At 35.4% G+C, this 27,180-nt stretch overlaps 1 protein-coding gene across 10 annotated transcripts in view; it reads left to right on the top strand.

Annotated features, from left to right (window-relative positions):
- The window catches only part of ATP11A (ATPase phospholipid transporting 11A), a 112,499-nt gene that overhangs the window by 74,543 nt on the left and 10,776 nt on the right, over positions 1 to 27,180 (top strand). For 5 of the 10 annotated variants that reach the window (XM_087938550.1, XM_087938551.1, XM_087938552.1 and 2 more), the window contains exons 12-28: positions 1,353 to 1,550; positions 3,850 to 4,023; positions 5,299 to 5,462; positions 6,607 to 6,678; positions 6,940 to 7,013; positions 7,691 to 7,794; positions 8,478 to 8,659; positions 9,216 to 9,467; positions 10,075 to 10,249; positions 10,997 to 11,099; positions 11,599 to 11,744; positions 15,162 to 15,221; positions 16,308 to 16,435; positions 17,558 to 17,693; positions 19,010 to 19,033; positions 25,924 to 25,989; positions 26,767 to 26,870. In XM_087938550.1, coding sequence (XP_087794676.1) covers positions 1,353 to 1,550; positions 3,850 to 4,023; positions 5,299 to 5,462; positions 6,607 to 6,678; positions 6,940 to 7,013; positions 7,691 to 7,794; positions 8,478 to 8,659; positions 9,216 to 9,467; positions 10,075 to 10,249; positions 10,997 to 11,099; positions 11,599 to 11,744; positions 15,162 to 15,221; positions 16,308 to 16,435; positions 17,558 to 17,693; positions 19,010 to 19,033; positions 25,924 to 25,989; positions 26,767 to 26,870 — 2,162 coding nt within the window. The remainder of the gene's footprint in view (positions 1 to 1,352; positions 1,551 to 3,849; positions 4,024 to 5,298; positions 5,463 to 6,606; positions 6,679 to 6,939; positions 7,014 to 7,690; positions 7,795 to 8,477; positions 8,660 to 9,215; positions 9,468 to 10,074; positions 10,250 to 10,996; positions 11,100 to 11,598; positions 11,745 to 15,161; positions 15,222 to 16,307; positions 16,436 to 17,557; positions 17,694 to 19,009; positions 19,034 to 25,923; positions 25,990 to 26,766; positions 26,871 to 27,180) is intronic. The other 5 variants (XM_087938556.1, XM_026708404.2, XM_026708406.2 and 2 more) reach the window with 1 other exon arrangement.

Below are 27,180 nucleotides of genomic sequence, written 5' to 3'. Positions count from 1 at the left end.
CTTAAAGTTGCCAAGGTTGGGAAACACTGATGTTAAGTTTTGTGTAGCCCTCCACAAATGTCACACAGCCGTATTCTGTGGCAGCTAGTGGTTTCCCTAACTGGCCAATGGAGGTACCCTAAAAATGGCAGCCTTCTGGCATTCTCCCTCCACTTTCCCTGATGCCCTCTATGAAGAACATAATGCTCTTAACCATTAGGATTATCAGAAAGACCATAGGAATTTGTGGTATTTATCATTTCAGGATGTAAAAGCATCAGTGTCATGGAATATGCAAAGGTAGCTTATTAGCCCAATGTTTGGATATAAAAATTTCCTGCATTTGGCAATCAATGTTATATATTACTGACTCAACAATTACCAGCGGAACAGAATAATATTTTAAAAGCATTTTTTCTAGTTATATTCAGTGATATGCTAGCAAAGGTGTCAGCTCTATGATGCAGTCGAGGCATGAAGCACTAGTTCTGTGTTTATTGTAAGATTACATTAACAGAATCTTGAACCCCTAAAAGTTTATATCTCTCTCTTCTGACCTTTACTGTATAAGAAGTTAGGAAGGTCCCTTGTAAGATATTTGCCATGCCCCCATTCCTTCTGCGGTGTCAGCTGCCTTTTATCTGACTGTTGCCTAATTTGTAGTTTTTTCTCTTGTTAATTCTTACTGTACCATTACATAATGTGATGATGTATAACTAGTACAAACATCAACTAAAACAATTAGCATAACTTGAAATGAAGTAAGGTTGTTCTGATTTTTAGAAGCACTTGCACAAACAGAATCAAAGTAATGAATGAAATACTTATACAAGAATTAAAGTATGGTTTCTGCATATGCATAAACCTAGATAGGACAAAAGATACTATTGGGAACAAACTTGTGGATTTCTCTGGATGAATGAGGAAGATATTACTAAAAAATGGCATGGACTTAATTCATGTATTTTAACCTGATCGACAAATCACACAAATGAATCAAGTGTTGGCATTTCAATAAGCAACCCATGGCAAATTGAGAAGTATTTTTGCAATTGGAAGCAAAAAAGGAGGGAAAAGGTATAAAGAGTGCCATTTCATCTGTAAATATGTTTATTGGGGTAGCCTGTTAACCCAAATCTTGGCATCTCAGCAGTTTTGGCTAATCTGTGCTATTACATATTAGTTATAGAAATCAGAATATATTTTCTCTTACTAAAAAGCAACAATAACACATCTAAGAGCACAATTATATACAAGTTTTCAAAGAAATAAATCCAACTATAACCATTTCTCTCAAGTTAATATGAATAATATTATGGTCTAGCATAAACTAGCTTATATTGATATTTTTTATTTTTGTCTTTTCTTGGCAGTTTATCACAGCATTTACAGATTTTCTTTCTTTCATGGTCCTTTTCAACTACATCATTCCTGTTTCTATGTATGTCACGGTAGAAATGCAGAAATTTCTTGGTTCTTATTTTCTCACTTGGGATGAAGAAATGTTTGATGAAGAAACAGGTGAAGGACCACTCGTGAATACCTCTGATCTTAATGAAGAGTTAGGGCAGGTAACTGTCATGCAGAAACAACTATAAAAATACCACAGCTGTCTTTGATATAAAGACAACTGGACAGACTGATATTTTAATTTTCCTGGAATTATTTTTATTATTATAATGCATAATCATTTGTCTGATTTAGATGGTATATAGCCTAACTTACTGATCAGAATTTCTCATAAATCACAATTGACTTTCTTTAGATATTTGGTAAAAAAAGAAACCTGTGGTGTATTGATCAGTACCTTCAAATGTCCTGCACTAGGAGAAGGAAAAAACTATGACTAAATACAAAGTGCATCATTTTTTTCAACTCACAACACTAAGTGGAGTTTGGCAAAGAGTCAGACAGTATATGACTTTGAATCATGTCTCTCAACAACTCCAGACAGAATGCCCAATGGTAAAAGTTCCTGGAGAACCACAGATAAATAACAGATAACAGATAATCAGAGTTGGAAGGGACCTTATAGGTAATCTAGTCCAACCCCTTGCCCAAGCGGGAGATCCTACACCATTTCTGACAAATGGCAGTCCAATCTCTTCTTGGGAGTCTCAAGTGATGAAGCTCCCACAACTTCCGAGGGCAAGCTGTTCCATTGGTTGATTGTTCTCACTGTCAGAAAGTTTCTCCTTATTTCCAGGTTAAATTTCTCCTTGTTCAGTTTCCATCTATTATTCCTTGTGTGGCCTTCAGGTGCTTTAGAAAATAGCTTGACCCCTTCCTCTCTGTGGCAGCCCCTCAAATATTGGAAGACTGCTATCAGGTCTCCCCTGGTCTTTCTCTTCACTAGACTAGCTATAGCCCAATTCCTGTAACCGTTCTTCATATGCCTTAGTCGCCAGTCCCCTAATCATCCTGGTTGCTCTTCTCTGTACTTTTTCTAGAGTCTCAACATCTTTGTTATAATGTGATCATAGTTTTCTTTTTTATTTATTTATTGTTATGTCCAAACTAGACCTGACTGATTATCAGGAAAAAAAACCACTATCAGTACTATCAGTATTGAAAGTTCATATCTTGGACAAGCTTAGATTATTATTTAAATAATAGTGCAAAAATCATGTAATATTCTAAAAAAGTCCCAAAGGTGCTTTTTCAAAAGACAACTGGCCTTCCATTGTTTTTCCTTGAATATATTTTGCTTCTCATCCAAGGAATGAAACTTCCTCAAGGAAAAACCAAGAAAATCCAGTTCTCTTTTGAAAAAACACCTTATGGTTCAACCATGACCTGGGTGACTGAGAATCTCCATAGACATATTCTGCTGATATATAGGTAGCCCTTGACTTACAGCCACAACTGAGCTCAAAATTTCCATTCCCAGGCAAGACAGTTGTTAAGTTAGTTTTGCCCCATTTTATCACCTTTTTGTCACAGTGTCAGCGTTCCAGAGATTATCCATTCCAGCAAGTAACTCCGAGACAACCATAATCTCAAAGTACTTTTATAAGAATAGAAACTTCGTACCTCTGTGAATTCCGAAACTAAAGTTTCCCCGCAGACTTCCCACAAGGACCCAACCTACAAACCATCCCCTTTTCCCCACATCATACATCACGTGAATCAATCCCCCTTCAGTCCTAATTCTTGCTGCACCATTCACAATGACCTTGAATTACTAAAGAATCTATTTTGTCTACTGAGAGCTACTCAAACAACATCAGCCCCATCCAATCCTACGCAGCTGTGTGGCAGCTTTTAATAACGATTCCAAAGCTGACACACAGTGGTTAAGTGAATCTGTTGTCTGGCTGTTAAGTTAATCTGGCTTGCCCAATTGAGTTTGTTTATTGGAAACTGGCAGGGAAAGTTACAAACGGTGATCCCCAACCCAAGGACAGTGCAATTGTCATAAATACATAACAGTTGCCAAAAACATAAATTTTGATCTCATGATTGTGAGGATATTGCAGTAATCAAAGGTATGAAAACCCAGTCATAAGTTGCTTTTTTCAGTACCGTTGTAACTTTGAACAGTCACTATATGAATGGTTGTAAGTCAAAGATTACCGGTATCACAATCCAAATCATTTAATACTGAAAACATGTACTGAAAACATGCTTACCATTTAAAATTCATAAAGATAATTTTTCTGAAGTAGAGTGATAAAAATATTATTTTAAAAAATAATAAAACCACTTTTTCCTCTGAATTGCATTAATTTGCATTATGGCAAAATGCCTCCTAAGAAAATATTGCAAGTTGTCTAAAAACCAAATGACATAATTTCAAAATGCACACATAATCATTCAAATCTGTCTTTGTTATGTTAATCCTAGGTTATGCTATCTTTTTCTTTTCAGGTTGAATATGTCTTCACAGATAAAACAGGGACATTAACTGAAAACAATATGGAATTCATAGAGTGCTGCATTGAGGGGCATATTTATATACCCCATGTCATCTGTAATGGCCAAATCCTCCATGACTCTGCTGGAATTGATATGATTGATTCATCCCCAGGAGGAAACGGAAAAGTATGAACAGTTGTGCTTGCTTTTGTTAATGTTAATCCAAAATATTGGAACATTAAGCTTGATTTCTTGATTTCTGGACAAAAAATTACATATTGTTGCCTTCCCATTTAGTGTACTGCCCTGTTCCACTATTAAAAATATGGCACTTGAATCACTTGGTTGAAGTAGCTTTCCATCATATAGGTATTGTGCTTTAATGCTTTTTCTAAGATGTGTCTAATTTGACAGCAATAGCAAAACCATTGCAAAAATAATTTAGAATTTTCTGGTCATCAAACTAATAAAGCTTGAGTTTAAATTAAAGTGAAGCAAGGTAGAAAGTGGGCTGCAGTTCAGTATGCTAAATCCAAGGATTACGATCTTGATGCCTCCCTAGTTTGATATGGCAGGAAAGAAGGATGGATCTAGAGGATGGTAGTAGCAGAAACACACTTTTTAATTGTGTTTACATTTAAATGTATCCATTTAAATTTAGCTACACTAGTCATTCATTGGTAGAAAGTAAACTTAACTGCTCTAAAATGATTTTGTTGGGTGGACTTGACATTGACTTTTGTAATGCACAGGTGAATTGGCTCCTTTCTCAGAGATGTTTTCTCCAAACCACATCAACTTTTCTTCTCTTCCTCTTTCTCTCTCCTCTCAGAGCTCACAACATTTCAGATAATATCACTAGCCTGACTTAATAAAGTTGTTAAAAAGACCTGAGTACAAGTTGCATACTGATCCCAAAAGATCATTTTATTATTGGTTCAACATCACAGACTCTCTGTCAATGGCCCTAAGCAAGCAAGGAAATGGCTATATAAACTATAATAAGAAAAAAAATAGTGATCACTTGGGACTTCTTTTGAGCAGCTAAGACCCTTGTAGCTACATCCAGAAATAGGACAACTAAAGACTTTTTAATGAACAGATCAAGAACATTAGTTCTTTAAACACATTGAATTGTTTTACTTATTTATAGAGTTTTTTCTTAAAATAGGTACATTTAACAACAGTGGAAAGTCTTTCCCTTCTTCCTTGCAACCCCTTGTATGCCATTCTACTTTGTTCATAAGACCTCAATGATCTTATGGTCAAACTTTAGGAATCAGAGGTGTTGGTGGAAGGAGGGAGAGAGGAATACATTTTTCCTTCCATCAATTTCCTTAAATTGGGATCAATGCTAATAAAATATCCCCTTCGAGCCTATCAGTGTAATAAATTTCAATGTCCGATATTTTTCCTGTACTAGTGCTTTTCATAGATCTTCTTTCCTTTTTGATTTATTAGGACCGAGAAGAGCTCTTTTTCCGAGCTCTATGCCTTTGTCATACAGTTCAAGTGAAGGAAGATGATACAGTAGATGGAGAAAAGAAAGGTCAGCTTTCAGGAAAATCTTCTGTATATATTTCATCATCCCCTGATGAAGTTGCTTTAGTTGAAGGAATTCAGAGGTACGTGCAAGTTAGTATAATTGTCTCAAAAATTGTGTAAGATCAAAGTCTGTTCCATTTCATAGTATGAGCATAGGGGACAAAGTTATCTTTGAAAATATGTCTGTGGTTCACTGAGGAAAATATCTATATTAAGAAAACAAAAGTAGGCCCCGTGGTATGTGGCATGTTACTTTGGACTGAGACTCTGTAGGTTTCTTTTAATTTCTGCTGGAAAAAAAATGTTTCTTCTGTTGTTGTTTTTTATAAAAATCATCATTGTAATTTGTGTGAACATGTCTGGCTTAGAGGTTGTCAAAAATCAAGGCCTTTATTACAGCACAACAGAAAGCACAACAGTAAAAATGGTAAAAATCTGTTTTGAGACCTACTTGAAAGACAACATCACAACATGAAACTGGCTAAGCTAATCTATATATGGGAATATCTACACACATCTGTTTTTAAAGAATTGTTCATCATTCAAAAAGGGAAAAGGTAGAAAATGGAATGTTGGATATTGTTATCTAGTAAGTGTGTACCATGGAATTACATTAGGTTTGTTTACTATAAATATGGACCAGAATATAATTGAGAGCCAAAAATACAATGTCCAAATGTTTGAAAGTAAAAAAATTCTGAAGACAGTTGGTATACCTTATACACCATTTATGTACTCCTACTTGCTTCTTCAACCGGTACGAGCAACTAAGTAAACTTGGAATCTTTGGACTCTTTTGACTTGTTAGAAAAGGAACAAGCCAGGGCATATAATGATAAGCAACCAGAGATGAAGTTATTTGGCTTTGTTTAGGTATTTTCACTGGTAAGGAACAGCAAAAGTGACAACTACCATGCACTTTCCTAAATAATGCTTTACAGTTCACACTAATTCCATCATCTGAATGCATCCAATATCTTGGTAAAGGCAAAATAAAAATCCTGATTTGATTACAGATAGGCATCAATAGCTCAGGTAAATTACCTATTCTCTAATCCTTGAAATGGAAGACAGGATAAAAGAATCCTTAACCAACTTGAGTAAATCATTTTTTTCTGACCTGAAAATTATATTAAAAAGGTATTTTTAGCATATATCAAACTCTACTGTAAACATGAAATATGATCATTTTAATCCCTATTATGTCTATAATTGAATTTTCAGACTTGGTTATACATATTTACGATTGAAAGACAATTTTATGGAAATTTTAAATCGAGAAAATGACATTGAAAGGTAAGTTGTTTTTAATATGACACAAGGGTCATCAATGCAATACTTCCTGTGAATGGTTATTTAAAGCACTTAATGTCATTATAAAAATTACTTGGCAAAATATTCTGCTTAGTTGATTCTTTAAGCTATTTTGGAAAGCCTTTGAACTCTGTAAGTGAATTTTAAGTCAGAATATGGTGTTTCACTGGGATATTGTTTTCCCATCGCAAGAAATATAAGAGCAAATGTAACTGATTGGAAAATGTTATTTTTTTATTTCAGATTTGAACTATTAGAAATTCTTAGTTTTGATTCAGTAAGAAGACGGATGAGTGTGATTGTAAAATCAGCAAAAGGTAGTAAAAAGGAAATTTTACAATTTCACATTGAAATGGACTTTTTATTCTTTCCAGCCCAATAAGATGCTATTAAACAAGCTATAGAAATATTGGAACTCTGCTTATATGTCAGAAAGATAATTCTCAGATAGGAACAGGACCAAATTTGTTGGGGAAAGGATGGCAAGTGAAAGATCTACTTAGGAAAGGACTACTGTAGATCGATCACATGACTTTGAAGCAAGAAGGAGAGGGTTAAAGAGTGCAGCATTCTGAATCAATGCATAGGCCTAACTTGTGTCTTCCTTATTTTAATATACTATAACTATGTCAAAGAAGGTCTGTTAATATTTTCAGAAATCTGTTTAGACCAGGGAAAGAAAGATATTGTCAAACCCAAATACCAGACCAGAAAATCAACTCCATGCGAAAGCTGGAACTATCTTTATTGAGATTGGTTAGAATAATAGAATCTTACATATCTGAATTTGTTGTACCTCTCCTCTCTGCCCCTTTTTATACTCTCATGAATTGCCTGAGCTGTTTCTGAATACTATCTTCTTCCTCGGGATTTAAAAAATGTTGTCTTGGTAACCTTACATATTTTCATTAGGGTCACATCACTTACTCTTCCCAGGTATGTTACTGTATATTTAACAAACTTTTCTCATTTTCTTTCGCTTATATATTTTCAGGGGAAATCTTTCTGTTTTGCAAAGGAGCAGATTCTTCTATATTTCCTAGAGTTAAAGAAGGAAAAATAGAACAGATTAGGTCAAGAGTTGAGCGAAATGCTGTGGTAAGATCTAAATTCGATTCAGTATAACTTATATTGTGTGTCTATTAGACAGAAAGAAATGTAATTTTCCCCAGAGCTATTGGTATTATGGAACACATTTGATGTCCACAGCAAATCAAGATTCCATCAAAATCATATGGTAATATCATGATGCAAATCCCATCTCTCTATATTTGCAATTTTTCCATCCTTCTGTCTAAGAGAAGTATATAGTAAGTTGTGATATTCAGTTCATGATGACATGAAGCAAATTTTGTCATGTATCACATTAGTCTTTTCCTGCTCCCGGCATCTACCTGTGTATAGAACCAAAGATTTGAATGATCTAACCCAAAGATCTCACCCAAGAGTGATATAATTATACATAATTTGAATATTCTTTCCTGAGATGTGAATGTATCATATGATTGTCACCATTTTTAATCTTATTTTACTTTGTGGGATCCCCAGGCATCATTTTGGAAGATGTTAGCCATACAAACCCTCAAAGGCTCCATCTTCCTGATGCTACACTTTTAAGTGGTATGTTTGTGATTTCACATTACTGTATATGTAAGCGAAACCACAAAATCATGTGTTCAAACAAATCATGCCTTAGACTTCTGTGTAGACTAGAGCTCATTAGTAAAGCATGCAACCTTTCCATTAAATATTTTTTGTGCTTCTAAAATAATTGTTTTTAGGAGGGTTTGCGAACATTATGCGTTGCATATAAAAAATTCACATACGAAGAATATGAGATTGTGGAAAAGCAGCTTCAAGAGGCAAAATTAGCCCTTCAGGATCGGGAAAAAAAACTGGCAGAGGCGTATGAACAGATAGAACATGGGCTTATCTTGCTTGGAGCTACAGCAGTTGAAGACCGGTTGGTGTTCTTCTTTCCATATATGTCAGACATATTGTTCGTGATCTTAAATTCAGTTGTGGTAGTTAAATTTTTTCCTGGTCCAAGTACCTATGTGATAAAAAGATCCTGATCCTTATAGTTAGATTGGTTAAGCAGTTTCTCAGTTTGGACAGCACAGAACATTCTAGTTAACTAAAGGTTCCTAATTTATTGAGACAAGGTCAAAGGGATTATTTGGGAAATGAAAGCTTTTTCATTTTTAACATAATAAACTAAGCTACAGTAATCTGAATTGATTGAATGAAGCTTTAGAACCTCACCCAGTTTAGAAAAATGATCGCTTTAGTAGCAAATGTAAAAACAGTTGAAAAACACATGGTCATTCTTTGGAGATGAAAAATTTAATTCCTGTATTAAAGTCAAATAATTGAACAATTTGTTAATATCACGATAGAAAATATATTGTTAAAAGGAATTTAAACTGAGAGTTTCCCTTATTATAGTAATGTAATGTAATGTAATAGATTCACTATATTTTTAATTCTGATTTTTATTAGTTATTATTGCTTCCTAGATTACAGGAAAAAGCTGCTGATACAATTGAGGCTCTGCAGAAGGCTGGCATTAAAGTATGGGTTCTGACAGGAGACAAAATGGAGACTGCTGCAGCAGCCTGCTATGCCTGCAAGCTATTCAGAAGAAATACTCAAATTCTTGAGTTGACTACAAAGAAAATAGAGGAGCAGAATTTGCACGATGTATTATTTGAATTGAGCAAAACTGTCCTAAAGCACAGTGGCAGCTTAACAAGGGACATCTACTCAGGGTAAGTTGAAAATATTGATGGTCCAGTGTCTCTCCTCCAATGCAGCCCCTGTCTTCTAGAGCAGTCTCCCCCCACACACATACACCTTTTGGGCACCAGGGACTGATTCTGTGGAGAGAAGTTTTTCTGTAGACCGGAGGAGACGTGGTTTTGCAGGCTACTTGCATCCCGTGGGGCTTCGCTTGTTTGCACAGCCCAGTTTCTGGCATGCCACATCCTGGTGCCGGTCCATGGGGTTAGGGTTGGGGACCCTTGTTCTAGAACAACAATGGAAAGTAGAAGTTTCACATCTGCTATCCCATGGAAATTTATGCTGTCTGATAGCATTGGAAAGCATCCTTCAAATGTAAAAATAGCCCATTTTTATATTTCTTGATATATGTGATATCTGCAGACCAAGAGACAAATGGAATGACAGTCTAGTGGAAAAAAAGTTCTCTTTTCTGCAATCCTCAAAGGGAAAACAAACCTGCTTTGGATATATTTAAAAAAGAAATAAGACCTGGAATTCTACATTTGCTTTATTTCAGGATATCTTTTGGCGTGCTTGCTATTGCTTAGTTAAATTGCAAATCAGCATTAATTTCTATACTTTTGTCATTCAAAGGCTTTCAGCTGAAATGCAAGATTATGGTTTAATTATTGATGGAGCAGCGTTATCATTAATAATGAAACCACGGGAAGATGGCAGCTCTGGTAACTACCGAGAAATCTTCCTTGAAATTTGTAGAAACTGCAGTGCAGTTTTATGCTGTCGCATGGCTCCTTTGCAAAAAGCACAGGTTCGTATTTCCATCGTTCTCGTTATGTCAATATTGAAATTGTCATATAATACGTTGTGGTAATTATAAAATGTTGAACACTGTCCTTCCAGTAACTGATAATGGATGAAAAAATGAAACGCAAAGACAAAAGAAAACTAAAGAAGAATTTCTACAGGAAAGCAATTAGTTAATAGTTCATTCAAGACACATCCTGCTGTGAAACTCATTTGCATAAATTTAAAGATTTAACATACGCCCAAATTAACAAAGGAAAAATGTTATTTTATTTACTAAATTATTTTAGTAAATAATTCAGAAAAGTTGGCTAATTAGGATTCTGTTTAAATTAATATCAGGAATAAAACTGGGGAAAAGTTTAATTTGTGCAAGAGAAAAAAACAACTAAAATGTATCTTTGAGTGAAACACCTGTTACTTTTGGAGCATTGTTTAATATATTCTACATACTTCCAGTGCTATGAGAAACGGGTAAATTTGGCTCTGTTGTGTTTGCTTGAATGAGAAAGTTATCTGGAAATATTCACATGGATAATCTGTGCAGGTAACTACTTATTATTTACTCCCTGTGATAAATGAAGGGGCATACTAAGTTTCCTGAGGAACTAAGATTCCCCAGAACGTGTTCTCTATCTACCCTTATTGTCAGTTTGCCAGAAAAAAAAAAGTAATAATCCCTAGCAAATAAACTAGTGGACATAACTACAACATATAGAAATAGTAAAGTATTGCACTTTTTCCCTTTTAGATTGTAAAATTAATTAAGTGGTCAAAAGAGCACCCCATCACATTAGCAATTGGTGATGGAGCAAATGATGTCAGTATGATATTAGAAGCACATGTTGGCATAGGTAAGTAGACAGGCTCCATCTGAAGTAAGTAAGCATATTCATTTCCTTCACTAAAAATAAAGGTATTGAGTCATAAGTCAAATTGTGCTGGGTCTGTCCTTCTTAACAGTCTCAAAATTGTAATCAAATGTAAACCCCAGAGAATTTCTGGTATAAATTTTACAACTTGATTTCACAGCCTCACACATATTTTGCTTATCACCCATCCCCTCCCACTTGACTATTTCCTAGTATGATTTGATTGTTGATTGTACCCTAAGACTATCATTAAGTGTTGTACGTTATGATTCTTGATTTTTGATTCGTAACGAATGTACCTTTTCTTTATGGATACCTAGAGTATTTACACCAAGACAAATTCTTTGTGTGTCCAATCACACTTGGCCAATAAAGTATTCTATTCTATTCTGTTCTGTTCTATTCTATTCTATTCTATTCTATTCTATTCTATTCTATTCTATTCTATTCTTCACCAGCGCTTACCGTTCTTTCCCCTTAGGCATTATTGGAAAAGAAGGCCGTCAAGCTGCAAGAAACAGTGACTATGCAATACCCAAATTTAAACATTTGAAAAAAATGTTACTGATTCATGGGCATTTTTATTATGTCAGGATATCTGAACTGGTGCAATACTTCTTTTATAAGGTAAGATAGAGTTTTCTTTATCTTTTAAAAATGTTTGAAGCACTCAATAATTGGGTATCTTTTCAACTGTATACAGTGGTCTCAGAAGTCGACAGAAGCCACTTCTGCTTGTGCACAATGGCACTGATCTACTTACACCAGTAGTAGTATACATCCCCAGGAATGTGTAGGTTTCCTGACATTCTGATGCTCTCTGGAGTATCAGTAACCGCTCTCTCCATATTAATGGAAGGATTTTCTACTCATGTAGTATGATTTTCAATACAAGCCACGTCAGTCCTTTTCTGCACTCATACCAAATAAGCTTATTTTTTTTTATTAGTGTTTATCTGATGTGGGCAAAGATTTCTTGAAAATGCAGAACTGGTTTATGCCCCATCCCCAGGGAGATCTGTTGGTTTATTGCCTTGCAGTCTTTTTGATTCCATATTTGGTAGCAAGTGGTGTACTTCACTGTCTTCATCGATTTGCTGGCATAACGATGGTTGTGTGGATAGCAAAACAAAAACCCTGCAGTCCTGGAACATTCATTAATATAATAAATAAAGAAGCAAGTTGTTTAATGGTTGCAATACTTATCAGGTTCCTATTTCAACCAACCAAGTTGAATAGAAGACAAATGTTTTTGTGTCCAGGTTGCCTGGATCATATTAACAGTAACTTTAATTGGTATTTTTATACATTTTCAACAACAAAATCATAGCTTTGTAAACCTGTACTTTAAAATGCAAAATTTCCTCTATTTTAGATCAGCTTATTGTGTAAAGGCTTCAGAATGCATGGTATATCTTGGACCAAATTATACTTTATTCTTACCCTGTCCTTGATATACAGAGTCATACATTAATACATTGCTCAAACACAATGCCATTCAGCTATGGCCTCTGAAATGGTTTTATCCCGGAGACAGTAATTAATGGACAAAATAAGGTGACTCAAAGGCAAGCTATTGTTTTCCCCAAGCTATTATTTTTAAGTTTGCTTGTTTGTGTATTTAATTATTTATCAAATTTGTATGTCCTTCCATCTCATAGAAAATGACAAACTTCTACTTTGAATTGAATATTGGTTTTAATATCCATTTGAACCAGCATGGCCAAAGTAGCAATATGTATTCCCATGATTGATCTGTAAATAGCTCATCTAATCAATATGGTCTAGTGTAGCAATTGATTGACAGAAATATATTTGGTTCTATATTATCCTCCTTCTCCAGATAACAGGGACGCCTTCTAAGCATTAAGTAGTTTATTAGATGCATACTATGTCCTTGTTTCTGTATCATTTATCTTCCTTTCCCTTACACACACACACACACACACACACACACACACACACACACACACACAAAATTGTTTGGGTTCTCCTAATCTTTCTTTTCCTAGCCTTTTCCTTGTCTTTCTTTTCAAGGGCAAATTGATAATATCAAGCCCTTTGCAGCCATTCAGAACCCAACAAATCTGTACTGCATATTGAAATGTAAACAGGATGATATCCTAGATTTCGCTACTGGCTAGACATACTTTAGCACCTCCTGTATTTGAGTTTTTAATCCTCTTGCAAACTGACCTTTGATGCAGTGGGGAAATCCTTTCCCATTTTCTTGAGAATGAAAGAATATGTTGAAATTTATTCGTCAAATTTAAGTATCATCCATCTTACCCTCAGAATGACTCTGGGGAGCGTACTGTTAAAAGCCTAAAAGCCTAAAACTATATAAAATACATTACATCAATAAAAGGAGATAGATTAAAAACCAAGGATAAGCAGTTAGAAGTTAAGTTAGAAGTTAAGAGGCAGGATCAAGGCACTAACCAAATCCAGGGTTGCATGCTGCTCAGTGAGCCCCATGGGAATTGTTAGAGCCAGATCTTCAAATTCCTTTGAAAGGCCAGGAGAGTGGGGACTGCCTCACCTCTAGAGGGGTTATTCAAGAGACCCAGCAGGAGCACAGAGGGGCCTCTTCCTGGATCCTGCCAGCTGAAATTCTTTAACTGACAGAGTCTGTAACATACCTTCTCTGCCTAACCGGGTAGGGAGGTGTCAGTTCCTTGGGTAACCTGTCTCCATATTTAAAAATTAAATATGATGATGTTCTAAACCTGCAATATTCTGCAAACCACCATTCTCTTTCCTTAGTTCCCAGAAGTTCATTGCAATATACAGACGTTGGAAACAAAAAATAATACTGTTATGTCAGGACTGAGTCCATTAGGTGAAATGTTGGAAGTCTCCAAACTTCCTCTCCCATCAACCTACTGGTTCTTCTCTCAATGACACTTTCTTCCTGCCTTGGTGTAGTTTTTACATATTGTCATTGCCTGTCTTCCAGTGGGATACTTTTACCTAATGTCCACCTAATAACTCCAATATTAAAAGGTGTAAAGGTATCCCATAGCCAGTACGCCTTATTTTGAAGTGGGAAAAGTTGTAAAAGTAAAAGAAGCTGATTAAAATGGAACGCATTCTATAGCACCATCTACTACCCTGTATGTGACGATGGAATCACCCCCTTCTGTTTTGAGTGTTATATCACTTTCACAATGTACAGACAAAATTAACTCCACTTTTAAAATAGAAAAAGGGAGCACAGTGGTTCAGAAGGTTAGGACACTGGACTGAAGATCAGCAGGCTCACAGTTGAGACCCAGTTGCTGCCATGGGGCAGGGTGAGCTCCCATCACTCACTTCAGCTCCTGCAGACCAGCAATTTGAAAGGGGACAACCATGAGTAGAGGGATGGACACCACTTTGGTGGGAAGCTTAATAGGTACATGAAAGGAGACCCAACTGGGTGTCCCCTGAGCAATGGTGATGCCACCAGCTAATCTTCTCAACCCAGAAGCTGACATGACTGTAATATTTAAAAGAGAAAAAATGTAATAATTTCCTCTTTAGTCGCATGCAAAGCAATTAGTAGTGCAGGAGATAAAATAAGAGAACTGTGAAAAAACAGAGACAGCACCTCAAGTACAAGAAAAAAGTGCAAAAAAGTAAGATACTGAACAGATATCTTTATGATGGCATTGCTTTATTATTTAGGACATACACTGAGCTTGCACTGTGAAAATATTCATTAGAAACTACCTACCTACCCACCTACCATCTAGGTGACATCCAGTTGACAGTCTGGAGCAAGAAGTACATCTTTATATTTTCATTTGTCACGGTTTGTTTCTTATAGATATTCGTTCTGTCCAATGTATGAGAATTCTGAGAATACAATGTACTCTGCTTGTACTGGCCTGCAGTTGAATTGAATACCCATATATTACTGAAAAATGCATTAAAAAGGATATTGATGTAATGTCTTATTAAAAACTAACATATATAGTTGATCAAACTTAAATATTTGATTGCATTGCTACCACTTTGTTTGTGATCATTTGTGCAATATCTATTACTCTTGTCTTCCAGAATGTCTGCTTCATTTTTCCTCAGTTTTTATACCAATTCTTCTGTGGATTTTCACAACAGGTATCTGAGAACACCTTTCATTTTATGAACTAACATAAATTGTGCTTTTATAGTATTTTATTTATTCCAGTCAGTTTTTCTTCTTCATTATAGAGTTGAATGAAAACTGTTAGCTTTTTTCCAGTTGGGGCTTTTTGGATAATGTATCTTGCATTAATTCCTGATAGCAGTGGATGGATATCAATGGAAACACTGAAATTATATTTAATATAAGTTTGGAAGGATTCCACATTTGTATAGACATAGCATAGCAGACAATCTACTTTTTTATTTTTTTTTCTGCTGAAAAACCAGAAAGGAACATGTAGACATTTGAATCTCCTAAATTGGTGACTATTTCTTGAATTTAATGTGTGGACACATCTTCTAATCTAGTCTTTTACCTATGTTTTTTTATTTTTTGATTCCTTGTAATATACTGTAAGTAGTAATAATCTTTACTACTTAAAGTATGCAAATTTGCAGTGAAGGTCACAGATTCTTAAGCTTATGTACGATTAAGCTTATGAAAGATAATAAATCTTCAACATTTTTTATTTTTGTAAGGTACAGAAGACTTGTCAGCAATGCTGCAAGATCATCCATGCTTATTTTTGTCCCCAATTGTCACAAACCATTGTTTTTGTTACTCTTCTATTTATGTGAGATATGAAGCAATAATCCACAATGATTTTGCAAGTTTTTGTTATCAAGTAGTGATTGCTGCACGAAGCACAAAACCAACTTTATGCCTGAAATAGCCAAAGCTAATCATTTTACAATCATATTTGTTTCAATGGATAAGAAATATATTCTTTAGTGATTTCTATTGTAATAGGAATGCTTATCATTAATTGGATTTTGCTTTTTTTATACTTATTTGTTTGTCCACAGCCAATTCAATATAATTTAGAGGAGATTATTCAGGAGTAGCATATGATTTAAAGTTGGCTGAATTGAAGAGTATGGTTACAATGATAAATATAGGTTATAACATTCATTAACTAGGATAGTAGTAATATAATATTTGCTAATTGGTAGTTTTCCATTTCTTTTATGACAATATTTTACTTAAAAAAACCTAATCTGTTTTTTTTTTGTCTACAGCCTTTATATGATACTGCGTATCTTACTCTGTATAATATCAGCTTTACTTCACTTCCTATTTTGTTATATAGTCTAATGGAACAACATGTGAGTTCTGAGACACTCAAGAGAAACCCTATACTATACAGGTATATGCTCATTGTTTCAATAGGCAGATGAGACCAGTTAATTCATATTCTATTTCTGAAGGATAGGCTAGAGTGTTGTAGCAAGGGATGTTATGTTAGTGAAATTTATTGTGTGCATATGTTAAATATTCCCAGCAGGAAAACAACACAGGAACTTTGTTGAGGTTTTATTAATCAAAACAGATAGCTAAAAATTACAGCCTGCATACCCAGTAATAATTATTGTTTATAATTGAAAAACAGTTGAGTTCAAATTTGCTTAAACACAAAACATAGTTGTAGTCTAAGCATTGTCACAGTTTCTCAGCTAAACTCTGTGATATAGGATTTATCAATGGAATCACTGATGAATAAATAATTTCAGTAATATACAATAATTAATATTTACAAAAATAACTTGGGAACAAATATCCAAGTATGCATGTTGTGTGTAATTTGCATCTACTTAAAAAAAAAAAAGTTCATTGAAATGAAGCAGTGTTCTGGGGACCTCTAGTGTTGTGTTTTATTACTTGTGTACATCCTTTGGAGTATTTTTGACTCCTGCAGACTGTCTGGTCTGGTCCCTGAAATTTTATTGGCAAGATTTTGAAAGTAGTTGGTTACTGTTTCCTATGGCTAAGAGTTGATCACAAGTTCACCCAATTAGCTTTGTGCTAAGGCCGGACTTGAACTCACGGTCTCCACCTGGTATCGCAAGTAAACTGGCTCTCTTAAAATAAAGTAAATCGTGTATTGGATATATCTTGAGTCTTCCTATAAGAAAGAATTTAGGACAGCCGTGTTCATCTTGATTCCCATGCAGATAAAGTGATCTTTAATTCCCTTAATTCTTCCTAGAAGGGAATTATAAAAGTTGAAGTGAAACACTTATAGTGGAAATCCTGGTTTAAGGCTCAATAGAAGATACATAGAGACTGAAACATAGCATAGAAATACTTGCTGCCTGGAGAATTTCTGGGAAGTGAAGTCACATATCCTAAAGCTAGCAAGGTTTTAAAAAAAAACCCTCTGGCTTTCATAAAATCCATAGAAATAGTACAGTATTCTTTTTGTAATAAAAACATTTATTTTTCTTTATTTAAAATGTAAAAAAAATGAGTAACATATGTTATTATTCAGGGATGTTGCCAAGAATGCTCACCTTCGATGGCAAGTATTCATTTACTGGACATTCTTGGGAGTGTTTGATGCTGTCGTCTTTTTCTTTGGTGCCTATTTCTTGTTTGACAATTCAACTATGACCAGCAATGGGCAGGTTTGTATCTAATGTTTTGGAAGCTGTTTTAGAGGAAATAAATGAAATGGTTTCTCTTTGGTTATATTTATGCTGGCATTATTCTCTAAGGATTCAGGCAGGAGTTAAAAAAAAACATATTAGAGAAATTACAGAATTGAAACTAAACCGTCTGTATGCTAAAGCAATGTCTACAGATTGAATGAAGTATTCTGAAAAAAAAAAACACCAGGAAGCTTAAATATGATTATGGGTTTTCTTTCTCATTAAATGTAATTCTAAGTTTCCTAATTCTGCTCTGGTTGTTATAATAGGCAATTTTTAAAATGGAAAGCTGGCAGGAGTGTTAACATTTGAACTTGTTATGCTGAGTTCAGAGTACAATTTACCCTTAAAGCCTTGGGATTGTATTTCCTGTAGATTATTTTATTTTGATGTATCCCTGACATTCCTCTTCAGAAGTTCAGCTCTGAGAGTACTCAAATCAGATCTATTTATCAGAACATCACGAACCATTTATAAATCATAGTATTTCCATTATGGCCAGATTGGCATGGTCCAAAGGAGAAAGGGAATATTCTAAAATGTGTTTTATTCTAAAAGTCCATTCTCAGAACAGTAGGCTTTGTACTCTTTAGTTCTATCAAGTCCCTGCCAAATGAAACAGGCAGGTGGCTTCTAGACAGATGATGATGATGATGATTGAAATAAGGCTCCATCAATTGATTATATTTGTAAAGAAAATTACCCAGAATTCTATCAAATTCTAGACTGAATTTTAGGTGTGGAACCAACAAAAAGCCGTCACTTTCTAGTTTTGTCCCTTGAACAGAGGAGTGAATTCTCTTCCTTCACATATACACAGAAAGCCAAGAATCCTAGATTATCAGTATATGTCATTTTTATCTTTTTAATCCTTTAAAACTAATTTGTCTGTGGGAAAACTAAAGGTGTTGATTTATATGTTTAAAAGTTACTGGCTAAATTCTATTAAGGGCCAGTAATATTTTTTTTAATCAAACAAATGATAGGAGTTAATTGGGATACCTGTCACTTGAAACATTTATACAACTTTATTTAAGCTATTTTCAATATGTGATACGTTATATCTTCCACTTTAAAAATAGATATTATATAGTTAAGTAGCATAGTTAGTTTGAAAAGAACAAAGTATATACATTTAAATAAAATTCTATTTGTACATTTTGTTACGTACATAATTTAAAACATATTTTAAAGTCCTTCTGCTTTTATTTGCACATTAACATTTTGCAGTTTGTTTTATTTGTGTCTTGCTTTTTTCTTTTCTTCTTCCTTTCTTCTCTTTCTGTCTTCAGCTAATGACAGTCAACACTCACATGGTAAGACTGCTGTGGTTTTGTCATGATGTGTGTTTTTCTCTATTGCATTCAAATATTCCTTAAAAAAATAAATCACATTTTTTTCTTTTTTGCCTCCTATATGCTGTGCCAAAATAATAATAAAAAGTTAATTTACTTTTGAAAAATAAAAGAATTGTATGGGATTTTTAAAAAAAATCTTGCTTTTTTTGTTTACTTTATTTCTGCTCAGCTAATGTTCATGTTTGTATAATTTAATTACATTAGAATAGTTACTGTTAACACACCCACACCCACATAAATGTGGCTGAATTTCAACTAGGTAAGAGAATTAGGAAAATAATGTAGGTAGTTTGGGGGAAAAATAAACAATTAGTAAAGCCACAAGAAACATAAAGTAAGTGTAGATCATTGCTACAGATGAATTAAAATAATTCACAAAGTTAAACCATCTAGGCAACTTTTGACGCTCTACATTTAAACCACACTTCATCAGGGCTTCTGTTCCAAAGACTCTGATCTGTTCTATCATACTTGCTGTGTGAACCTGCCTTAATGCTAAAGATCACACTCCAAGACTACTCTCTACCATTCCACATTTTCAGGAGTTAAAGACAGTTCCTGTAGAAAAAGAATCTTCGCAGGTAGTCTCCTCTGTCAAGTTTTTTCTCATGGAGCAAAAATACAAATCTTTTTTCTTTTACCATAAGCTGGCTTTCTATTTAAATTAAGCATTTTCCAAATGTTTGTTGGAGATATATTTGTTTTTAGACTTGCTAGCTACTTTTAGGAAAATATGACTTTATATGTTGGCTGTGTAATTTTTATTTTATTTCAAATGTAGTTGGATCCCTGTGAGATAAAGTAAACAAAAAAAAAAATTCCAGATCACTTCCACATTGCCTTTGTACACTGTCAGAGTTTCACTGGTTATATGGGTAACCATATAAATGTACTTAATAGATAGATAGTTCCATTCTAGGTACAAATTTTTGAAAATTCTGTTCAACAATTAAGTATGTTTCTCTCTGTGTACATAGTTTGTTCTGCTCTCATTACCATAGCTATATGGAGTTACAGTTGCATCAGAATTCTCATGATACAATTTCTCATGAGACAGGCTTGCTTGCTTATTATCTGTCTGTCTGTCTGTCTATTTCCAAGCCACTCACTCCCACAGTTCTCTGGGTGCTGAGCCATACAACAAAAACAATAAAATAAAACTAATGAAACATTGGCATGGGCCAAGACATAGTGGAATAAGATTGTACCTGCTTGTGAAAAGCCAGGGTGGTACTGCATAAAACTGGTAGGGTTGGGGGTTAGTTACAGGATATTACTGAGAAATTCTGTTGACAGGCCAATGTACCCCAGAAAATTGGGGAATTCCCAGCAGGACACATCACAATGATGAACCAAGGCAGCTAGATTGGATTCTACAAGGAGTTGTCTGATAAATGTGCTAATGTAAGGTTTTTAAGGATATAACAACTAGCACTTTGAATTTGGTCCAGAATTTTATGCTGTTGGTATATATTGATAGTATATGCCAATAAGGTAGCTGCTCCATTGTGTTCCAGCCGATTGCATCGCAGTAGTCCATCCAACCAATTGTTGGTTAAAGTATGAGTCGTTGTGGCTAAGTCATCCTGGTTCAACTAGACTCATAATTGTCCAAAGGTGCTTTGCAAAAGGCCAACTAGACTTCGTGTTGTTTACCATGAAGATTTTGCTTCTGAAGAAGCTTGTTGGATGAGAAGCGAAATGTCTTCAACGAAAAAAAGAAAGTCTAGTTGCCTTTTGGGTAGCATCTTTGGAACAACAGTGATCTGGATGATTGAGAATCTCCATAGACATTTAGGGTCCTTGGTGCTCTCTGAGCTTGCTTGTTTTGTTGCAGGCATTTTATTACCCAAACTAGGTTAACATCATCAGTGCTAGTAAGGAGTGCAGTTTGTTGCCAGTTTATATTCTAATGGCTTGCCTGTCAGTGTGGGTGAGGGTGGTCTTAGAGATTCTTCGATTGGGCTATTTGCTGTTGGCTTCTTTGGCAGATTGTTGATTGGGTATTGTTTACTTGATTGCTGATCTAATGTTAACTTTGGAGTTAATCTATGCTGATCTGGGTGCTGATTGCTGGTGGAGAGATGCTTAGGTCTTTTTGTTTCTTTTTGGGCTGTATGATAGTCTCTTTTGCATTGTCTCCAGATGTTCTTAATGTCTATGTATCTATTAATGGCTGATTTGTCAGAGTTCCAGGCTTCTAGAAATTCCCTGACATTTTTGGACTTGGCTTGGTCTAGGATGGTCTATGGTTAAATCTATGATGTGAAATTAAAGAATTAAAGAATTTTCATCATGTCTTCTGACTAGTAGTTGGTGTTCATGGATGTGTTCTGCCAGTCTTCTGCCTATTTGTCCTACATAGTGATTTTTGCAGTCCTTACATTGTATGTTGTAGATTACTCCTGTTTTTTCTTCTGGGGTTGTTCAGTCTTTTGGTCTGCTTAGGATTCTTTGAAGGGCTTTAGTTGGCTTGTGTACCATGCTGATTCCACGTGGTTATAGTAGCCTGTTGTCTATTCTGAGATATTCTTGATGTATGGCAGTGCAATTCTTTTTAGAGTTTGTGTTGGGTTGAGTAGTCAGGGACTTTTTGATAAAGTTTTGTGGATATCCATTTTGTATAGATGCTCTATTTCCCTTTTCTGCTTTTCCACACAAGCCAAGTCCAAAAATCAGAAATATCAATATTTTGTCCCTGTTCATAACTTCTAGATTGATGATAATTGTTGGGATTTCCATGACAAGAGTGGACAGGGCTCCAACCAGTCATACCTGATGCTACCTTTTCCTTTCTTCTACTCTATTCGACCATCTCTATGATGAAGGGTGACCGCTTGTCATTAAACACAGGACTGTGAGCTATAGCTCTAACAAACAATGCTATATTTTAAGTTTATAACGAAATTTTTGAGGACTGAAAATTCTTCACCTTAGAATTTGTTATTTCAAAATGTGTATTTTCCGTCTTCTGTTGCATTCTTATTATTGACAAGATGTGAATTCAGTTAACCCTAACCCTTCCACCTGCTTTGTTATTTTTCATCTTTTTCTCCTTCTTGTTTTAAATCTAAATCTAAAAGTCTATTCTTCTGGCACTTTTTTGTCATAGCAGAGTTACAGGCTTTCTGTTTTGTGCTCGCTTATTATTTCCTGCTATCCTAGACACTTAAATTTATTCTAGAAAAGATAAATAGCCAAAACAGTTTCCAGAAATGACTCTTGTCTCTCTTGGATCCCACACAAGTGCTTGCTTTTCTTTCTCCTCCATGCAAAGAGATAGCTTCTTCAAATAATTGCATAGAGCATGTCTAAGTTCCATGCTTATCTATTGAAATCCGTTTAATAATAATAATATGCTACTTTAGTTATTAGTTATTTTTTCAACATCCTTTCTCCATATTTTAACCTTGTATAATTGGACAGTGGGATTATCTACATAATGCAAATGCAGTTTATTTGGTTACCTTTGTGTCCCAAGCCATGCAGGGCTTTATTATGATTACCAGCACTTTGCATTGCACCACACTGGTAACCAGTGCAGCTCACGCAGGAGTGGTGTTACATTTGCCATATATCTGGCACTATTTACTTCCTGTGCAGCTCCATTCTGCACCAGTTGGAGTTACTAAATGATCTTCAAGGGCAACCCATGTAGAAGCATGTTATCATAGTTCAAACTGGAGGTTATTATGGTGAGAGTTACTGTGAGTAGAGCCTCCTGGTCCAGGTATGAGCTCAATTGGTGCACAACCTGAAGATGTGCAAAGGTCTTCCTAGCCAGGATGAGCACCTGCTCTTTGAGCAGGAACAACAAGTCCAAGAGACCTGTAGACTGTGCACCAGGTCTACTTGGGGCAATCCAGAACCAGAGATGGAACAACCTAGTTTCTAGGGAGTCCAAATACCCAACCTAGTTTCTAGGGAGTCCAAATACCCACAGCCACTTCATCTTGCTAGGGTTGAGTGGGAACCCATTTTGTATCATCCAGTCCCAAAAATCATCCAGACACTGGGATAGGGCATCTACAGCATCATCTTGGGAGTTAGAGATATAAAACAAGGTATCATCTGCATACTAATGATATCTCACCCCAAACAGATGGATCACCTCATCCAGTGGTAAAGTGATCCATTGGTTTGGGGTAAGATATCATTAGTATGCAGATGATACCCAGCTTTATATCTCTACCCCAACGCCTAGAGTGATGACCTGGATGTAAATCTTAAACAGAATGGGAGAAAGAACACAGCCCTGAGGCATTCTACAAAGCTATCAGTATCAACTGGAACTGTCATGAGAAAAAGAAGAACCAGCACAACACAGTGCTGCCTACCCCCAGTTCCCAAAGCCATCCGAAAAGAATACTATGAATACTAAGAATACTGATGGTATTGAATGCTGCTGTGAGGTCAAGAAGAGTCAGGATGGATGCACTACTTCCATCCGTCTCCTGTCAGAGACCATCCATATGCTCAATCAATTCTGTCTCAGTCCCAAACTCTGGTCTGACTGAAAAGAGTCTAGTTCTCCTAATTCCATCATGTACCAGGGGAACTTTGACAAACCTGGTACATGATTCATCTCATTCTGCTTATTCAGAAGAAGAAAAAATCCCTTCTTGTGGATTTCACAACTGAATCCTATTATTTGTTTATCTCTAATTCTGATTACTATTCGATGCAAAGTTTTGGAATACACTGATACATGATATCTAATAGCCAAAATGTAGTCATCATTTTAAAACTTATTTGTTTAAGAGGAAAATTAGAAATATTGCATCCTTTTTTAAGTATAATTCTTTCACTATAACCTCTGAGGGTTGTTCATCTCTCATGAGTGGGAAGTTGTCTGCAAGAGGGAGAATAGATTGTAACATTTTTCTAATTATTCTGCAAGTGGAGTTACACATCTCTGGATCTGTCATTTGGTAGCTAAAGTTACTTTATTGGTATTATGGATTATTTCCAAATTACTTTTACTAGAAAGTAGATGAGTAAGTCATGAAAAAAGAGATAGAAATGTGATACCAATCAGACCAGCAATGATAAGGATGATTTTTGTTTTGTTTTGTTTTACATTTGATATTAACAGAGAAATCTTATGCAGGATCTAAGGGTTTTTTTATTCTATTAGATTTATTTCTTGATAAGCATGCATAGGATTTAAATCTTTTTACATTATAATTTATGTACTATCCAATTAAAATAACATTTGCTATTTCCTTTAATAGACAGCCTTTTCAATCCAACTTCCTCCTAATAAATGCATGGCAGAAAATTGTGTGAATCATAAAATGTATTTTAGATATAATGAAAGTGTCAGATAATGTAATATTGAAACACTATGTTTATTTATATCACACTGGAAACTTCCAATTCCAGCCATTCTGTTTTATACCTGCATATCTTCTACCCGCATGATGGCGAACCTATGGCACATGTGCCACAGGTGACATGCAGAGCCATTTCTCCGGACACGCGAGCCCTAGCCAAAGTTACCTGCACTGTGTGTGTGCGTGCCTCCCTGCTGATTTTTGGCCCATTTGAGGCCTTTTTCACCCTCCCAAAGGCTCAAGGGAAGCCTCTGCAGCCTCGGGAGGGTGAAAAATGCCTCAAACGGGCCGAAAATCAGGTGCGCACATGTGCAGTGCAGGTAAGGGGGTGGGGGGTTGTGCATGCATAGGCAGGGGGGGGTGCATTGCATTATGGGTGCTGGCACATGCACTTTCGGCACACCACAACAAAAAGGTTCGCCATCACTGTTCTACCCCATACTCAACACCCATGCCCAGCATTCCAGGTTCACTTATGATTGTATGTCTGTTGGGCAGACAATAATTCTTTTTAGTTTCTATTTCCTTATTTTGGTACTTGCTGAGACTTCTGGCTTTTACAAGTAGTCCTCGACTTAACAACAACAATGGAGCCCAAAATTTGTATTGCTAAGCAAGACAGCTGTTAAGTGAATTGTGCCACATTGTACAACCCTTTTTGCCACAAGTGAATCACTGCAGTTGTTGAGTAAATCATGCAGTCATTAAGCAAACCTGGCTTCTCCCGTTAATCTTGCTTATTGGAAGCCAGCTACGAAGAGTTACCGCATATCTCTGGGACAATGTAACTGTCATAAATACATGTCAGTTCTCAAGTGCCTAAATAACCAATTACATATCCATGGGGCAACCGTCATGTTAAAAACTGGTCATGTCACTTTTTGCAGTGCTGCTGTAACTTTCAACAGTCACTAAACAAATGGTTGTAAGTTGAGGAGTACCTATATATGGATTGTAGCATTATGATTCAATCTCAGAAAGCTGAATACAGTAGTAGTATACAGGATGTGTTGCCAGCATTAAATGCTTAATTCCCATGTATCAACATCATATTAGTCTATTACAGGTACTTCTCAACTTACAACCATTTATTTAGTGACTCTTCAAAGTTACAACAGCATTAAAAAAGTGACTTATTATCAGTCCTCACACATGTTGTAGAATCCCCAGGTTCCTGTGATCAAAATACAGGTGCTTAGCAACCAGCATCATCTAAGGAGATTGCAGCATCCAGAGGTCATGTGATCATCATTTGCGACCTTCCCAACTGAATTCTAACAATTGGGAAGCTGGATTCACTTAACAACTGTGTGATGTTATCAAACATCACATGTTATCAAACATCAGACGTTATAAAATCAGACATGACTCCTTTGACTTCCTTGCTTGGGCAGTTCTGGTCCCAACTATGATCATAAGTCTAGGACTGCCTATACACAACATTGTTCTAAAACAAAACCTTTTCTTTATTGTAATATCTAACCTAGGACTTATTTATTCCTTCCTGAATAGATGTTTGGAAACTGGACCTTTGGAACACTGGTGTTCACTGTGTTGGTATTCACCGTTACATTAAAGGTATAATTTTCTAAAACATCAACTTGACAACATTCTTATAATCCAAATGATTTGGATGTTACTTAAGAAAATATAATGTCTCAAAGAAAACAAAATAAAAGTTTATAAAGATATTCATGCCATGCAAAAGGTAATAAAAAGAGATTTTTCTCTCATAAACGAAAAGCTATAGTATTCTCTCAGAGCTCCCTGAGCTTACTTAGTCCTTTAAGAAGATGAGCTTTTAGAAATCATTGGTTGATCATAATGAGACTTGTTACTGCTGTGATTCAAAGACATTTTAAAAAGAGCCTGCAAAATTAATTACATAAACTGCCTCATCTTGTCAGTCTTTATATAAAGAATTTCTGAGAACCATTCTGTGTTTGGCTTCCAATTAGATTTGAATGCTTGAAGCTTTTAGAAGAAACTATCAATAGCCATCTCAGTGGTAAACAAAGAATAATTTTACAATTGAAGCTTCTGAGGAATATGACATAGAAAGAAAGTGTATTTTTGGCTCATGAAGGAATAGATTTGATATGAAAATGAAAAAAATACATGGTATGGGAACAAAAAATGTAGTGGATGAAACAGTCTGATAAATGTTGATAAAACATGCAATTTATATATAACTATATTGTATTATTTAGGAGTACCTTTCAACACTTCAGTTTAATTAGCTAAGTATAAATTGCTCAAAAATCCAGGATTCAGCATGTTAAGATCATCGCAAACCAACTATTTTTTATATAGTCTCCTTTCCTGAAATGTTGATAGTAGTATCTTTCTATACAGCTTGCATTGGATACTCACCATTGGACATGGATCAACCACTTTGTGATCTGGGGATCACTACTTTTCTACATTGTCTTTTCTCTTCTCTGGGGAGGGATCATTTGGTAAGAACCATTGTGAACCTATATTTAAATCCCTTTGTCTGCTGCATGTAAAGTTTCAGACATCCAGAGTCACATTGTGTATCTAGGCCCCCATAGTCTCCGGACTCTGGAACAGAACCTCTACGGTATCTTTTATATGACCCAGGGTGGAGATATAAAAATGAGTATCATTATCATACTCAGTTGATACCTCATTCCACACTATTGGATGATCTTTTTCACTGGTTTCACCTTAAACAGGAGAGGAGAAAACACCAAATCCTGAGGTAATAGAATGCCTGTGTGCAATTATTTACATTCAACTAGTGTT

Source organism: Pseudonaja textilis, chromosome 8, assembly GCF_049901715.1.
Source record: "Pseudonaja textilis isolate UNSWEBS1 chromosome 8, rPseTex1.2, whole genome shotgun sequence".
Classification (NCBI taxonomy): Eukaryota; Metazoa; Chordata; class Lepidosauria; order Squamata; family Elapidae; genus Pseudonaja; species Pseudonaja textilis.
The sequence above is the reverse complement of the archived record's forward strand: the minus strand, read 5'-3'. Positions and strand labels throughout refer to the sequence as shown.